The following is an 18,589-nucleotide window of genomic DNA, read 5'->3' as shown; positions in this document are numbered from 1 at the left end:
TGCATTGGGTTATATAAATTGCATTACTGCACATGAGCCATATTAAGATTGCATTTTCCACTGTCAATTTTAAATGCGTTTTATAGTCTGAAAAATACGGTAACTACTTGGTCATGATCCCAATCCAGATGACAATTTGACACATTTCCAAACTGGCCTATGGATAAAATGAATAATCATGTGATCTGATACATTTATGAATTATGATATCTGAGCATGAGAAAGGGCCAATTTGTCCAATACGGGTTCCCAACACTTGAATGAAATGAACAAGTGTAATTTAACCAACACAATTGCACCCATTGCCAAGGACTGGCAATTTTGCCAGTCATATGTAATCTAATGTAATCCCTAATCTCCAATTTGGTTAACTCTAATCCTGCCACAACTCCGATGAACTCAAAGGGAGCTCTGCGCTCTGGTGTAATCCACTCAGATTGCTGACAGTCACAGTGACGGCGGGGTTAGAGGTCTGTCGCTTCTCTTGACTATCAAACAACCATCTGTCTCTTCTTTCCCGGACCGAGTGACCGTCCCTGTTGTCCTCCGCTATTACAACTTCCTCCGATTCCACGATAGCGTGCAAACCTTTCGTCAATAAACTGTCTTCTTTTTCAATGTATCCCCTAAATGGAAGCAGAGCGCAGACGTTTCCTTCTGCTCGTTCCATCATACCGCCATCTTGCCATTTCATTACAAACAAAACTAAACTACGCAAGCACAATTTATTTGTTGACAAGAAAAATTGGCTTCCCAAGCAGATGCTTTTGCAATTTTAATCTTCATTTGAATAGAAACCAAGAAAGCTCGTGAGATTGACAACTACGGTGAGATCCGTTATCTCGATTATTATCCCTTATGTTCGACGACGACATTGCTGTTGCAAAAAATGAAATGTGAAAAAATGAAATGCAAAACTAAACTAAACTAGGCTCCGCCCACACACGACCATCTATGGACAAAAGGTAATTTGAGTACATACCAGCCTGATTGGTGGTCACATTGAGTGACACATACTGCCTTGTACGCTCTTTAGCCAGCTCAGAAACTCCATTGATGGCCTCCAAGAGGAAACTGTAATTGGTATGGGACTGCAGGTCGGCCACCATCACAGAGGTGTTGGTCAGGCCCACCTGACGCGGCAGAAAGCGAACGTTGGCACCGCACTCTTCCAATCCCCTTCCGTCCGGTAAGACTTGTCTGCAAAGGACGTTGTAACGGATGTCCTTCCTGCCACCGGACTCCATTGGAACGGACCACTCCAGGAAGACGCTGGTCTCGTTGACGTTGGAGATGGCGTTGCGGGGCGCCGATGGCGACCCTGAGAGTTAAAATGGATTTCTCAGTCAGAACAAATCAAAAGTCATTTGTGAAAGTTCATACCGTCTTCTTAAGATACTATTTAAACTCTTTTGGTTAGATAGGGAAGATTATTTTATACATATTTTACCATAATAATTGATTCAATATTTATTATAATAATATTATTAAATAATATTTATTATGATAATATATATTTTTTAATTTTATATATCTTATTTAATAAATAAAATAATCTTCCATGTCTGTCCAAAAGAACTGCTTAGATAATGAATCAAAAATCAATTTGTACAAATAGAGAAGTCAAATCTCACGTGTGCAGGCCATGTTGGGAGGATCCGAGTCAATCTTGTAATATCCTTCTTCGCAGCTGCAGACGGTTGCTCCGGTGTGCCGGGCCACACTGTGGGGCGGGCATTTACTGCAGAGAAGAGACTCCAGCAGCGAGCGGTAGAACCCCACTTTGCAAGCTGAAAGACGGGAGCGGATGCCGCAGGGAGGAAGGGGGTGTTTAAAGATGAGATGATAGTCGCAGATGTCGGGATAGAAAAAGGGTGTCATGGAAGCAGAGAGGTCAAATGAAGTGGGAGAAGAAGAGAAAGCAGTTAGTTGCTTTGACGGAGGAGGTCACAGTGGCAATCACACTTTCCCGAGGAGTTTTGATGTCATCAGAGATACCGATCGCCGCAATAAAAACGGAAATAAAAACATTTGTTGCATTGTTTTTCTTCTATGTTTCTGTCAGTAGCCCTCAAGGGATTACTGGGAAGTACAATTCGGTGGGGACTTTTCTTCAAATGTTGACATTGAAGCATACTTTTTAGCAAGTCAATTGTCTTCTGTTGTTTTGCTCGCTATATTGATTGCGCACGGGGCTGCGAGTTGTCACAATGCGACTGTCAAACAACGGACGTTTTGGAAGCGCTCAACCCGTCAATCTCCACTTCACCGGTTTGTCGCCAGCAGCAGATTAAAAATGTTCTCTCACAACAACGTTTTATACAGGATGCGAGAAACAAGATGTAATCTCCCCCCCCAAAAAATAAACGCGGTTCCACGACAGGGTGGACACACAGCGAATGTTAACACGCAAGAATGCATCAACAACTTCTGACTTATCGCTGCAATATCTTCTTCCCTTGTGCTGGCAGACAGATACAAATAGACACGTGTGATAATGGAGCTTCCACAGGGGGAGCCTTGTCCTCTTAAGGCTTCTTGCTTGATCGCTCCTTTGTTTCTTATTGCGGCACTTTTGTGGACTATTCAGACCGCAACTGTGATTAATAACTACATTAAGCGCAGATAAAACCACAGAGGTAAATAGGAATGAGGGGAGATGTGCAAGATTTGTGTGTGTGTGGTTGTGTGTGTGCCGGGCATGCAGTGAGTCACCTTGATGGAACCTTGCCCACTTGTCACGGAACGTTAGGCCTGAAAAATTCTCGCCTTGACCTTGCCGTCACACACATTTTTAGCTTCTCGGATGCCACACACGAATGTGAGCCTAATGACAATTGTTTGTTTTTACGACGACTGATTAGCACGCCTATGTTCTCGTTCTGAGCGGTGTTTGGAAGGTTAATTGAAGACTAAATTCTCCGTCGGTGTGAATGCTGGTTTGTTTTCTTAAGTGCTCTGCGATTGGTCGGTAGTCCAAGGTGGACCTCACCTCTTGCCCAACGTCTACCTAATGGGGATAAACCGTCTGGAAAATGGATGGGCATTGTTTTTGCCGACTTGTCATTTAAGTGATTGTGCTAAATGCAAAGGCTTGATTATTCATCATGCCGCGCAATGTTCGTCTACAACCAGCAGAGGCGCTGATTCTGCTTCGACTGGTTTATTTTTTTCGGATCAACATTATTTTCACTTTGTGATACATTCTCTTTTTTATTAACCCGTCGATGAATTCCAGTCAGTGAAGTAGGAAGCGGCCTTCTCACAAAACTTTCGTCAATGGATAACAACCTTGGCAGTGGTCATCGTCTACGCTCTGCTGAGCACCGGCCCGGGAGTTTCGGTCCAAACCACTGAGCAGCTAAACTGCTTTTTGAGACTTTATAAATACCACAATAAAGTTCTATTTTGTTCTGTGTGCATAACCCAGGATGTGGGAGAGACAATTGGACACCTGATCTGTTCTCTCCAGCCCCCCCCCCCACTAGATTTATCACCACCATCATCTCCGGTAGCTCTCCTTGACTTCAAGCTCCAACTCCCCCACAGACAGATTACAAAGAATGAAGTAACTGTTCCTTTCAAATACAAAACCCGGCAAGGATAAGGATCTTTGGATCCAAACCAATCGAAGCAAAAATAATACAGACTTGGAAAAACAGTTTAACCAAGTAATCTAAAATTTGTCCACAGGGATGAGTAAATGACCTAAATTCAATGAAATGAACGAAATTAATTCAATGAAAGTGTCAGTCCATTTTATTCTAATTTTACGCACGTCATTACTTAAATAAAGTCAATTAAGCTAAAGGGTCACATTGAAAATATGTACCTGGGAATTTTGCAAATAATGAGGAGGAAAGACAGAGGAGGTAAAAAAAAAAAAAAAAAATCACCTGCATGCTGCTTTAATGAAAGTCAGTCGGGCAATTCTCATAGGAAGCAACATTATTGATGTTGAGGTATTAATATGTGTTGCTCATTTCCATTTATGTTAAATTCATCACACATGCATAAAAGTGAACACTGATCACCATTGGAAATTAATTAACTACAAGCCGAATTTGTCAAACGTGGCAGGACATATGCTGACAATGTCATGAATATTTCTGAATTAGTGACATCATCATTTTAAATCATTGGAATCAGATTGTTCATTTTCTTTTCTTTTTTTTGAGGGGGTGAGATTTTTATGGTTGACTGTCCTACCTTCCCGTGCACGTTGCCCTTGGCCAAGCTGTCTTTTGATGCCACACAGCGTTTAATGCACAGAACAAAGGCTAATAGGTAATTAATATGCAATACACGCTAATGCGCCATTTGTGTGTAGATGCGTGTGTCTAATACGCAATTAATATGCATCACACAAAGCCGCATCCCGGGCAATTAAAAAATCTAGTGGTGTCCTATGATGGCCATTAACGAGCGTCCTCTTCACTTTAAATACCTAAAATGCCTTTTTGGTGTTTCTAATATTTTGATGATATTATTTAATAGCATGAGTTTTTTCATACTTGAAATCGTTAAATTTCTGCACTAAATACTGCAGACAAATTGACGCCAAAGTAATCTTGAACGCAAAATCGGTTCTAATACAACGTCGGTAGTATTGTAGACCAATAAACGACAGAAGGAAACAAAGTAAATATCCTCTTCCTGTATTTGTCCCACAGTGAGGCGTAAGAAACACAAAGACTTTATGAACAGAAGTGGGCAGATGGATGAAGAGAGAGATGAAGATAAATGGACTGACTTTTGGGCGTTTGTGTGTGGATCGGGATTCCGTGGCTTTGTTTATTATGCTCATTCACTTTTTGTGTACATTTCGTGTCTATTTGCCAATTTGTGTCTGTATTTGTGTGTGAACACAAACAATGGCAGATGATAATGTCGTCATATACAATCGAGTCAACGGGGCTTTCCTGTCATGCCGGACAATGGTCCTCTCTGTCATCCAACAATCAGTCCAAGACTAAAAAGGCCAAACAAAAAGGTCACAATAACTTATGAACCTAAACCAATTTAGTGGACCAATGAAGCTCGGCTGGGGAAGATTGGACGTTAGATGTCACGAGCATAAATAAGTCTGGCCAAAATACAGAGACAAAAAAAAAAAGATATTGGATTAAATATTTATGGAATGTTTACTCGTTTCTAGCTAGCGTAAAAAAGCGGCTCACAAATGACCTGAAGCAGAATTGAGGTGAACTTGGGTCAGGCACTTCAATGGTATCAAATCAGAGAAAAAAAAATAAATCAGCATCGCCCATGTGGACCATTCACAATCTGCATACAAAACATGCGTGCGGGTCTGTGTGTGCAGCTGCACGTACAGCTGCAACTCCTTAACTGCACGCACGCCGATATATTAGGAACGCCAACGTAGAACACAATGACATAATGAGGGAAGATGTTATGGACGGATATTTTGTACAGCAAAACAACCGACGCGTGTGACTCAAATAGCATCATCGTTTGAGAATGTTAGTCTCGTTTTGTAGAATAACGTGAATTGTAGAATGTTGGTTGGCCAAGACTAAATAATCACAATTTGGATCAGAACCAGATTGAAAACTTAGATACACACCTGCTGAATTTGCCTAAAGGACTTCATACATGAAATTCTTGAGAAAATAGAAAAAAAAACAACATTACATTTAAATTCAGCGTGGTTGTATTACATTTTTGAGTTGGTATTTAAATGAGGTCTGGGCCCATTTGCAGCTCGCTCACAGTAGGGAGGGTAAACTAGAGGATGCCCGAGTTGGGAAGTTGGTTTACCCAACAAGCACTCAGGAAGCACTTTAGTTGTCATGACAGCATCGCCATGTTTAGATGATGGGGTGATAAGCGAGGGAGGGGGGGAGAGAGCGAGAGACTCCCAGAACGCAAAACGGGAGCATGCGATGAAAGCTGCCAGGCGGTTTCCAGCAAAGCGGGATCTAAAATGATGAATGGCAGCTCTTTTTGCAGCAAATTGACTCAATTCATACTTGAGGAGATGATGGAAAAGGCTTCCATCCGCCCCTTGCAGATTTCTATGCTATCATTCACCGAGGCGCCTCTGTTAGTGCCGCATGACGGCTCGTCCATTTTTGTTCAAGCTTGCTTCTAAGTGTTTGACTCAAAAGCCACATTAGGAAAAGGAAAACTGAAGCTCGAAGCAAGATTGCGTGGGAATCGGGTGTTTTTATAAATGACTCCAAATATGAAGAAAATAATGCAAATGAGGTAATACAAGCAATACAAACTGAGCACAGTTTTCCGCGTAATTATGTTTTTCCTTTTTGTTTGTTTGTTATCTTTGACAAGTTTGACAAACACGGGAGAACATCAAGGGAGACCCGCCTCTTGAGCAAAGAATCCCAAAGGGACATCCAGCATTGCCCATGACACACTTAGACGACAAAAATAGAAGGAACATACTCTGCGGCATTCCAGGAATTTCTTTTCTTTGATAGTAAGCGCCGTCCAGGTTTTCGTTTGCATTCTTTATCCACTGGCATCCCGTTTCATCTTTCCTGCCCCCCCCCCCCCTCCCCACCTTAGCATCCTAGCACTCAATTTCACTGGCCATCTTATATAACCAAGCATTTTATCTTTTGTCAGCCTGGTCCGAAACGGAACAGAGCAAAGCCGTCAATCAGTGGATTCTAGCTTTATTTGTACCATGGCATCCATCTCTCATACCTTTCTATATTCAAAGAAGTCCGTCAGTGTATTCCGTTACTTCAATGGAGCGTTCATTATTTCAGCAGTTCTCCTTTAAGAGCTTTGCAACAATGCCCTTGGTCTTTATGCTTTGAATACAAATCTAGCTTTCCTCCCATTAATGATGAAATTCCATCATTAGTATATGCAGAAACGTATAAACTATATTCATTATTTCTGTTGGTCTTTTGTCGAGACACAGGCAAACTGAAGTCTAATTCGATTGGCATATGGTGAGAAGCAGCATTGGACACATCTGAAAAATAATGGCTTCAAAACCACCGTCTTAGTATTGCGAGGTGTCAGTGCTGACTATATAAACTGCTCAGCAGACGACAAAAACAAATATCAAATGCGGAGTTCCACAAGGGTCAATCCTCAGACTACTTCCATTTAATCTCTACATTTCTAAAAATGGACCATCAGGTACTGACAAGGTACTGACATAGTACCCAGGGCAATCTGTAGAGGTAACACATTGGAAAAAAGGTCCAAATGAGTTTCTCTGCAATAATTACACTTGGTTTCTTTCAAATACATACGATTGAAGTCCTACGAAGATTTCTCCCTTATCTCCACGAGCTCCCCAAATTCAATCTAATCATGTTCTCACTCGCATTACACATCCAAAATTCATTGCTCGAGTTGGGGAGAGCGAACTCAATCTCCAAGTTCTACCCACGCCTCCATACTTCATCTCTCTCTTCATCCATCTGCCCACTTCTGTCCTCAGTTATTCGTCCACAGTGGCCGTCGCCCCAGAAACAACACTCATCCATCTCTTTGTCTATTTAGCCTCACACCCTGTGGTGAGAAATCTTCCATTTCTCTTCCATCCACTTGTTTTCCCATTATACTTTTTATCTGTCTGTCCATCTATAGACTCCTCCCCCCCTACCTTGTTTGCAGTCCCACCCCCCCAACTCGTTCTTGTCTCGCTTCGTGGGCTCGCTGTGCTGACAGCGCCGCTGGCTTTTACCAATTATCTATACATTTCACGAAAGCACATTCAGAATTTTTATCTGTCACCTCACACAACCGCAACGTAACAAGATATCACCACATAATATGTAAATACAAACTTGAATTTCAATGACTTGTTTTCCAAGTGTCGAATGAAATCATTTCTATTGTTTTACAGTCATTGCTTTAATTTTCGATTCTTGTTGTTGATGAATGACATGAAAGGCACAGCTGCGATTTTTATTAGGTGCTCTACATTTGTCGTAAAATAAAGAAAAAGTGTTGAGATGAGAGTTGTATGGCCATTAAGAATATCAAAAGTCACATAAAACGGTCAGTTAATCAAGTTTTTTACGATGGCAAGAGACGGAATGGAATATTTCTGGAACGTGAACATTTGAGACTTATTTCATTTTTTTTCGGTTTTGTATTCAACCGATAACATTTCATTGTCTTGTCGCTGCACTTCATGACTTCACGAAGCAAAACATTTTATTACGTTTGTTTACAGCGTATAGCAATGACTCCATTTGCTTTGGATTAGGAAGAGCGAGGAGACTCCAGCACATTATCATTCCGATATTTTTTTTCCAAGAACATGTCAAGTGAATTTGTAGATCCACAACCAAATACATCGCACAAGTTTCACCTTTTAAATAAATTCATTTCTTTCCAAGTGACAATGGCCTGTGTTGTTTTTCCGCAAACAGAGACATAATGTAGTGACACAAAGAGGGAAAAGGGTCCTGCCGCTTATGCCGTTGGAGTGCTAATGTAGGCGGTTGTATTAAAAAAAAAAAAGGCAGCGTGAGGCCGTGAGGAATTGGGAGACAATAAATGATTGACAGTGACATGGAGATAAACGTGGAGCACGGCAAATGGAGAAGAAAAGACACGCGAGCACCAGGGAGATTGGAGGAAGTCAAATAAAGATAAAAACCAGACAGTGAAATAGCGGCGTGCCAATGAGGTAAGGTAATAAAACGCCAGGAAGACAAAGGAGGTGCGAACGAGCTGCCCGCGAACGCTTCCATCCCATTTTTACAAAGACTGCTTTAAATCACGCTCAGCTCGGCAGCGTGCGACATTTTCTCCAATTGTGTTGCACTCTGACCTGCAACGATTCCCACTCGGCGAGGCGTGTGTGCTTGAAACAGGTGCTGAATAGGCTGAACGTGGCAATAATATGCAATTGTATTATTTTCAGAGTGCCGTGTCTCGCTTTTAAGGGCAAAAAAAGGACTAAATGAGGTGAATACAATAGGTTTGTTAACATTGCAAAAATATATATATATATATATATATATATATATATATATATATATATATTTTATATATATAAAATATATATATATATATATATTTTTTTTATATATATAAAATAAATGTTCACCAATCCTTTGAAAGATACAAGATTGTTTACGAAAATAAATATCGAGCTATATTAGAGGAAATATTTCCTTTCTCATTCGAACATTTTCAAAAGACTTGGCAGAGTGACAACCTCATTTGCATGTCCAAGAGTAAAAACCACTGTAGCTTCATTAATTGCTAGAGGAGTCACATTTATTTGTTTTGCTCCGTTAGCGACGTGAGCCGTGTTTACCGGTGAGCAGCGAGATGTCTTTTATCCAGAAATAAATGTTGAACAAGCAGTAATAATTAGCATTTAACACAACTTTTATCGTCTCAGAGCGGGAAACGCCAACACGCCTTGAAACAAACAGCACCTAATGTTGGGTAACCTTCAAATGTCCCTCCCAATATATTTTTAAAGACATCCTCACATTGTATTTTACTTTGACAGTTAAATTAATTTTGGGGTTTTCATGTGGAAGGAGAAATTCTCCTTGAGGCTGAGACAAAACGTGCTCGCCACTCGCTGTCAGTTATAAAACACGGACATTCCCGCCCGTAAATTGTCCTCAAGTTACTCCTTTTGCTCCTATGACATCTATTTTTGCAGATATAGTTTTTAAGGTAGACATTGTAGCTAATAATCACGTGAAGCTAGGAAAGTAAGGTATGTTTATTATTGTGACTTTCTGGCGATGAAAAACTAGACGTGCTAAATGGTCCTTGACAAAGCCACTTTGTGCACTAACCTCACATAGCTCGGGGACAATGAAACAACAAAGTGGGCCGGCAGGGCGCGGGAAAGGGTGGGGGGTAGATTGGCTGTCTTGTAATCAGAAGGTCACGAGACTAGCTGAGCTCCGCAGCTCATATTAGGTGTCCTTGAACAACACTGAACTCAAAAAGGCTAACGACTGAAGCGCACCATGTTTCAAGGAAGTGTGAATGTGCGAAATACCAGAAACAGTCGAGAGTTGGTAAACACACAAAAGGTGTTCGTGAATGAACGGTACGAGTCGATGACAGTAGTACCGGTACAAGTACCATGGTTTGAATTATTTTGTTAAATATGTTGAGAATAACAATGCTAATTGCACATAGACTGTCTTGTTTGAAAATAAAAAGCGTCAGAGAAAACAAGAGACGACAGGATGCACATGGGAATGTCAGTTGACGTCGGAAGCGGGAATGTTTGGGCTCTTGGCTTAGCAGAGCGGCGACTGTATGAAAGCAGCAAAGTGCTTCGAGGCTCAGGGGGGAGGAGAAAAAAAAAAAGTCCACTAAGCCTAAGAAAAGCACATGCACTCGGTGAAAAAAAATACAGTCAAGACACCAGATGAACAAAAGCAGGTTCAAAGTTTTTGTGCTCACCTTGACAGGATCCGAGGATTTCTTCAAATCCAGGCTGGCACACGCACTTGCCGATAGGAACCAGCCATTCACCCTCGGTGCTGCAATGCATCCTGGGAGGTTCGTATAAAGGCAACGAATTGTTGATGCAGCGACCCACCACTTCCACCAGCTGCGAGGCCTCCGACCCGGGAATGGTGTCGGAGAATTCAGCCAGGCTCTTGACGAGAAGCGGGCAGCGTTTGTAGAAGACGCGTACGGAAACCAGAGCGATGCAGGCTCCCAAATCCTGAAAGGCCAAGAAGAAGCCCTTCCGAGTCAAAGGGCCTAAATCCCGAACTTCGGTGTTGAGCTTCATAACCCGATCCCCGAGGTCGAGTTCGGTGAAGCTCTCGTCGGCCGCGATGGTGTCGATTTTGATGTACTGGCTTTCCTTCAAGGCCCTGTCTTCCTCCTCCGTGATCCCCTCGCTGTCCCCCATTTCTCCATCCTCCAACTCCCAACCATCCGTTTCGTAGTAGTACATGTTAAACGTTTCCTTGCAAGTTCCGACGCCACCCGGGAGGCTGTTGCAGTCTCTCAGGGTGAACTTGAGTTCTATGTAAACACGCTGGGCTCCCTCGGTCAGTATCCAGTTGGTGTGAAGCCAGTTGTTCTGGTTCTGTTCCATGACCCGACACACTTGGTAGGTGTGGATGGGGGCATAGTCTTCATCGACTTCCCCGATTTCTTCCCACTGGTACAGAAAAAAATAAAATAAATCAAAAAATCAGACTCTGTGGTACTTGATCAACAACAGGGTGGTGGCCATTGAGAATTTCAGACATTTTGTGTTTCCAACCTGGTCTAGCCACATGACGATTAATATTTCCAGACGTTTCTCTTAAATCATTTGATTTCATATTACATTACCATGAAAATCTCGTCGAGGCTTAACATAGAAAGAGGAAAGTATCTAAAGAGCCGTGAGTGGCTCAATATGGACGGCAAACTAATCCTCATCCCTTCCACCTCATTTCCCCTCAGTCCAAAGGAGTAGAGGGACTTACGAGTGTATGCATTCACCATAAACGAGGGGGGTGTCCTTGTCAGCAAAAAACGAATTAGCCTGAATCTCGTCGAGCCACACCTGCCGAAAAGTTACAGTCTAGTCATCCCCGACTGCGTGCGTGTGTGTTTGTTCACAAAGTTGGAATGTAAATGATTTCCGGTGGCATTAATTCCTTTCTGCAACTCTCCTGGGATGTGGCTATTATCTGCATCGCTAGCACTCTCCCATGGCTAATACAGGCGCTTTATCATGTCAGCGTAATATGGCCAGAGGGACCAGACTATGATCTGGTGTTATAGCTTAATAGCCCATATTAATCATCCTTTCTGCGGCTGCTGTACACAACCTTGTGCCTTTGTCTCCCCCCCGCCCCCGCCCCCCCATGCCTCCCTCTTCGTGTCTTTCTGCATCAGTCTCCTTCCACCTGATTACTCTTCATCCCCCTCCCCACCTCTCAGCCTTTTGTTTAGGTCGTAATCATCCACTTTCTTTGCTGAGCCATTTAGGTACCTAACACAAGATTGTTGAGGTTTTTTTTTTTTTTTTTTTTTTTCAATAGGAATGCGAGGAGATTATTAAGAGGGGACATTTTAGGACATGGCGACATCACTGCCCTCACACAATTCACAAACATAGGATATGCATGTGGAGATATCACTGGAGTTATGTCTCCCCTGTGTAGACATTAAGCTTCTTATCGGTTAGATGGCACGGATCCTGGAGCCTTCACTGCAGCTTAACACAAACACACACACACTAACCGAGTAACCCCAGAATATTTTTTTATATTACTAATGTGAAAGGAACTTGATCAATTTAGATGAGTCATCAATTTTTCGAACGACAAGAAACAACAGCGAATCAGGGAGGGGAGGGGCTGTCGGGCGGAGGCAGGACCTGGACTATCACCTGGACTATTATGTGAGTATTTTGAACTTTTTAAGCCATATCAAATAAATACCGTATTTTTCAGACTATAAGTCGCACTGGAGTATAAGTCGCACCAGCTATAAAATGCACAATAAAGTAGAGAAAACATGTATAAGTCGCACTGGAGTTTAAGTCGCATTTTTGGGGGGAAATTTATTTGATAAAATCAAACACCAGGAACAGACATGTCATCTTGAAAGGCAGTTTAAAATGAAAAAAAAAAAAAAACTGCGACTTATAGTCCGGAAAATACGGAACTTTACTTGGCATCAGTCACTTAATTATAAAATAAACTCAAGATTGACCTGCAAAACAATCCACATCATTGCTCTGAAGTGAAAATAACGACAAAGTTTGATCTATTTCACCTCGCCATCCCGCTCAGGCTCGCCGTCCTTATCACTTGCATCCAAACGGGCGAGAGTCCCCGTAAGCATCCATCCCTCCAGCTCCTCATTAGCGTGTGTATTTGTTTGGCTGACTATTATGTGCATGCGTGTTTGTGTCTGCGTTGTGTCACATCAGTCAGCGGCCGACCCCCCGCGGCTGCTTGGAGTGCCCTCCTGGCATTGCAAAGCTGTCTCCAACTTATTATTACCGCCTATTACAGCTGACCGCCATGACACCGTAATAGAACAGCACCTCCCCAGCTCTTTATCCGTGAAACATGAAACACAACCGCGACAACCCGCGGTAACACCCTCACTTTTTTTTTTTTTTATCGACTTCCGCACCCGGCTGACTCTGCTCTGTCCATCATGGTAATCATTTTCCTCCACTTTCCAATTTCTGCAAGTTTTCTTTTCGTATAGCCTGTAATTGAACGTCATTCACCATCAAGTCTTGTGTTTTTTTTTCCCATAATGAAATGGCAATTTGGTTCAAATGTACATGCAAAATTGACTCATTATATATATAGAAAAAAAGTTCCAATGATGTAAGTGAGGGTTATTATTATTTTTTTTTAATCTTTCAGCACAGTTCAGATCCACATTGTCGTGCGTTGGCTACCATCAGGTATCGATGCCATTTTTGTGTTGCGTTCAGCATTTTTGTCGCTCGTCTGGCCTTATCTCGGGCTTCTCACGCTGAATCAGCGAGACCGTCGAAGCGTGCCTGAATTTTTTTTTTTTAAATCAGTCGTCGCTCTGATGCGTTTTTACCGACGAGCTCGTAGGGGAGATTTTGAGTGAGGTTTGTGTCAAGTGTCAAGTTTGTGTTGGATTCATTTTAAGTGAACTTATTTTGTGTGTATGTTTTAATGATGCGTTTAGAATATGTTGAAAACTTATTTTGTGTGTTGACATGGTAAAACTACAAAAAAAAATGATTTTTAATAGTCTCCCAAATATCTTGTAAATATCCAATGCACTAAATCTGAGTCTCTACGCAATGTTTTCTGTCATTTTTTGAAAGAACTTGATTCAAAATCATCCATCCATGAGGCATGCACGGTTCATATTCCAAGCATGCGTGAAACCCTTTCAGATTTTCAAGTATGAGAAAAGTGAGTAGCTAGTTTGAGAGTTGTTTTGGTTGCCTCCAATCTGACGCCAGCTGGCAATCAGTTGTCACGTGCCTTTTTCGGCCTCAATGTTTCAAGTCCAAATGTTTTCATCACTGGGCCTTTGTCAGCACTGTCAATGAGGCCAGGAGATATGGTCCAGATCAAAACGGGCCTGGAATTGGTTAGACTAACAGCATATAACCGAGCCAGGTGACATGGATGGAAAAAATAATGCTTATTGTGACAACCCTCATTTTTTTTTTCGTGCCGCCTCTTTTATTTTTTTTTCTTTGCTTGAAGATGCAGTAGATAAAAGCCTCTGTGAAATAGCATGCGAACAGCAGCTCAGCTAATCTGCCATCACTCTCCGACACAATACGGGAGATGAAATGGAGGAGGGATGGTCCCACTGGAAGAAAGAACAAAGTTAAGTGTTCTCGCCAGGACTTGCCTTTGCGGTCTGGCTGTAACTTGCAAATAATTCAGGCTTGACTTCCATCCAGAAACCTTTTACGCAATGGGAGGGTCACCAACGTTAAAATAAATAAAATTGCGAGGATTTTTGGTAATATATGGAACATCAGGAATGCATTAATCCCATTTAATTCCAGACAAAATATTCCTCAAACGCACCTTCCATGTTTTTTTTTTTTCTGTTCAAAGCAAACTGAAGCATTTGGTAGGGAGCACAGAAAGGAAACGAGCAAGGATGGTGAGATAAAAAGACAAGCAGATGGCAACAAGGACATGAAGAGAAACGGGAGGCAACGAGGATAGATAGAAGAAGCCAATGTGAAAGATAGCGGAGGAGGAGAATGAAACAAACCATCTGGAATATGAGCCCCCAAAAAAGCCCCCTGCTTAACATCTTATTTAGCCGTAGTAGACCGCCGCTGCCAAGTCGGTGTGTGTGTGCATGTGTGTGTGTGTGTGAGCTAATAGAGGCTGCTCCAAATTGGACTCCATTGTAAACAGCTTCCACAATAAGAATTCGAATAGTGAACAGTAATTGCTGTTCCTCCCGCAAATCATTTGAACACGCGACAATATGGTAAATGGAAAAAAACAAATAGCAGCTTGCATTGAATGGAAGAAAAAAAAAAAAAAGCTAATATGTGAGAATATTGTCTTTTATTAAATACATAAAAAAAGAAATATAGATAAATATATACACATGAGGCATCATCCCAGTAGATTCCTATGATTGCGGCTATGTCTGCATCACATCTCCTCCATGGAGCACCAAAACAGCCTGAGAGGAGCCGTGATCAGAATATAAAAAAGAGGCAAGAAATCGCTATGGTCAGCGTGTACGCTGGTTTGACGTGTACACCTGAATATTTAAAAGCGAGAGATGTTAGCATATACCCTACAAGGTAATCAATGGGGATTAAATGGAGCTTTCTGATATTGGAGATTGTATTTTTCCCAGGACTGCAAAACAGGAATTCAATTATTGTTGATGTTTGTAGTGACGTGGAAAATACGTAATTAACTATAGCTGATATTTTATTAATCGATTATATTACCGATTATTCGATTGACTCATCGGCTGAAAAAGAATTTTGATTCATTTTAATCGTCTACTTAATGAGGAGTTCTTAGAAACTTAAATGACCTTCAACATTCCTAAAACAAATCAGACTATTTGATTATAAGGTGGATTTTTTTTTTCCCTGTGCTTTTTCGAATGAATTCTATGTACACTCACCCCATTTTTCGGGTATGACACCCATCCGAGGTCTCCCGCCACAGAGCGAGAATCCAGCAGGTTAACTGTAAAAAAAAAAAAAAAAAAAAAAAAAATAGCAGTGAGTCGAAATGGAAGATATGAAAAGTATCGAAAATACAGAAGCTGATCCAAAGTGAGAAATGAATAAAGTGCACAAATGTAATTTTCACATGGCATACAACATGGATAACATTGATTAAGAGGAATGAAAACAGAGGTAGGGATGACGTGCCACATGAGATAAAAGCATCTTGCGTCATGTGGGCAGGGTTCACTTACCCTTATCACATCAGTGATAATGTTGAACTTGTACACGGTGTGCACTCAAACAATAAACGTGAAAGTCCAACTCTGTGTGTTCATGTTTGCCAGCTAGCTTAATTGCAGTTATGCACTTACAAAAAAAAAAAATTAATCGCAAAAAAAAAGTTCAGCATGAAGGATGGATTTTGACTTATTTTTTATTTTAATCAACTGAGAAGAATAAACATGACGGTATTTTAAATGACACCACCTAGTGGCCATAAAAATAATCACGTAATGAAAACAAAAAAATCAAATAAATTCCGCATTCTCCGAAAGTAACTTTTTCTTATTCTGTGCCTAAAGACTCGCTCCCTTAAAAACTCCGCTAATCTTAAAGTCTCTACCGCTCTGCTGAGAATAATAAAAAATGTCCTTTGGCGCTTGTTAGACAACTAATTAGGCCATAAAGAAGAGATAAGTGATGCTGAACTAGATCATATGGGAGATGTGGCTGCTTTTGCTCTACCTTCAACCATTTAATTCGTCACACTGATCCATTCCGGGCATTCAATAGTCGTCGTTATTTTACATATTTAAGAGGTGCGTAGATTTTGAACACGGGAAGTCCTGTTAAAATAAAAACGCAGGTGGGCGGCATTAATGTGACCTCACAACAACCAACCTGGTCTTGGTTTCTCTTTCCTCTCCAAATCTGCTTGCATGCAAGCTAGCTTGAGTCACTCAAGCGTGATCATTATGACTAACCTTCTCTCATGCATTTCCACTTTATGTCATTTATCCAAACGTGGCTAATCCACTGTGATGGATTGGGCCCACACTAATGTCAAATAATATTATCATTAATAGGGCCCGGTGATCTCGAAAACAAATGTGTGGGCATCTTACACGACACTGAAATGTTTTGAAAAAAGCAATCCATTAAAATATGCAACTCAAGAAGTTTCCTCACTACTGGAGCTCATCTTTAAATATTAAAAGAGCCATTAAGATCTTTTTGGTATTCACAGTTTGTGCCTCCAATTAATCACCAGCCTCGCAAACAAGAGAAAGAAAATTGCATTCGGCGATTATAATGATGGAAATACCAAATGACAAAAACAAATTGTCAAATCAAAACGGGAAGTAAATGTTCGATAAAATCAAATTTCTGCCTGCTAATCAGGTGAATTCCAACACAGCAAACACCAGTAGCGAACCATTCTACAACCACACAATGGACAAAACACTTCTTCAATGCACCCTAAACTTTTTCCAAATAAATCTATCATGTGAAGAATAAGCAGGCTGAAGAATGTTCTCTCTTTCTCGCCTGGATAATGCCAACTAATAGCCTTCCACAATAGCCTTCATCTCACACGATTAGAATTCTGCACAGTGGGCAGACAATAGCGTGGGAACACAACCTGACACTCCGTTCCATGCTGTATTGACATCAGCCCCCCCCCCCCTTGTTTTTTTTTTTTTTGGGGATGTCCAACGTGACAGGTGAATGTGACGCGTCAGGTGACTTATGTCATCATGTTTGCACGAGATGATGAAATAATACTGACAGTTTATTGCCTTTAAGGGGACATGATGAAAAAAAAGGAGGAAACATTAAAGTTAAGACATTGTGTCGATCCACGCAAGTGAAATGATCTGCAAATGTCTTTTTAGCGTTTGACATGTCAGAAGGAGGCGGAGATCCACGCGTGCGCGCAAGACGCGCAAAACTGATTGAACACTTGTCAGCGTCAAGTCAAGCCCAGAAGATAATATTGAGGGACACACACACGAGCTTACCTTCATTTGCCGGGATGCACCACGCCACACTCCAAACCCACGTCCACGCCACCAGCGCCGCGCCACAACTCCTCCAACGCGCTTTCATGGCGCATCCAAAAAAATAAATAAAAGGAAAACAAAACGATTCAAACGCAAATTGAATCCTGAAGCGTGGCAGGTTCCCTCAGAAATCGCGTGGTGAAAGCATGAGTGACGTGGAGTGTCCGATCCGTGGGGTGAGAGCTCATGTTCTGCAGTGGGGAGCTGAACGCAAACTGTGCGCTCCGATCACCAGCTGGAGAGACGGGCGGAAGGGGGCGGGGTTTAAGATCCAAACCTATCCAATCAGGAAAAGTCCACAGGTAAACCCCACCGCAGGACCCTCGTGGCGCAAAAGCCTCAAAATTGCTCCTCATAATAAAGGCGTAATGGCTTTACATGCGCAAGTGTGGCCATTTAATTGGATGTGACACACACAGATGGGCAATTTAAAAAATGCAATGGGGGGGCATATTTTTCATCCACCCCCACATAGCCCAGATGCATGACAAAATACGCACAAAGAACAAAATAACTACTTGCTATCATTTGTTTTCTAATGGAAAGGACTTCCTTTTAGACAGATAGCTCAAAACGCTTTATTCCGGGTTTTTTTTTGTTCTCCATTGTGTGCGTGTGTGTGTGTGTGTGTGTGTGTGTGTGTGTGTGTGTGTGTGTGTGTGTGTGTGTTTGTGGTTTTTTATTTTTTTTTATTTTTGCAGACACTCTCAGGCGACAGCTAATGGAGGTGCAAATCTGTGTGGTGTAAACTTTGGGAGTCGTGACTCACTGACAATTAAGTGTTGCCGCACTCCTACTCTGATGTCTGTTATTAACTACACGGTCGGCTTATTCATTTTTTCTTTCTTTCTTTCTTTTATCCCTTCATTTTCATATTGTGACATGTTGTGATTAAACC

The 18,589-nt window shown here is 41.6% G+C and overlaps 1 protein-coding gene across 2 annotated transcripts in view; it reads right to left on the bottom strand.

Annotated features, from left to right (window-relative positions):
* epha5 (EPH receptor A5) overlaps positions 1 to 17,901 on the bottom strand; it is a 30,292-nt gene extending 12,391 nt beyond the window's left edge. For both annotated transcript variants that reach the window (XM_085927099.1, XM_085927100.1), the window contains exons 1-5: positions 17,650 to 17,901; positions 15,580 to 15,644; positions 10,402 to 11,116; positions 1,635 to 1,790; positions 983 to 1,321 (exon numbers count right to left, since the gene is read on the bottom strand). In XM_085927099.1, coding sequence (XP_085783225.1) covers positions 983 to 1,321; positions 1,635 to 1,790; positions 10,402 to 11,116; positions 15,580 to 15,644; positions 17,650 to 17,737 — 1,363 coding nt within the window. In that variant the 5' untranslated portion in view covers positions 17,738 to 17,901. The remainder of the gene's footprint in view (positions 1 to 982; positions 1,322 to 1,634; positions 1,791 to 10,401; positions 11,117 to 15,579; positions 15,645 to 17,649) is intronic.
* Between the last annotated feature and the right edge of the window lie 688 nt (positions 17,902 to 18,589).

The sequence above is a fragment of the Syngnathus leptorhynchus genome, chromosome 12 (assembly GCF_054491065.1).
Source record: "Syngnathus leptorhynchus isolate UIUO chromosome 12, UIUO_Slep, whole genome shotgun sequence".
Lineage (NCBI taxonomy): Eukaryota > Metazoa > Chordata > Actinopteri > Syngnathiformes > Syngnathidae > Syngnathus > Syngnathus leptorhynchus.
This window is presented reverse-complemented; position numbering and strand designations above follow the sequence as displayed.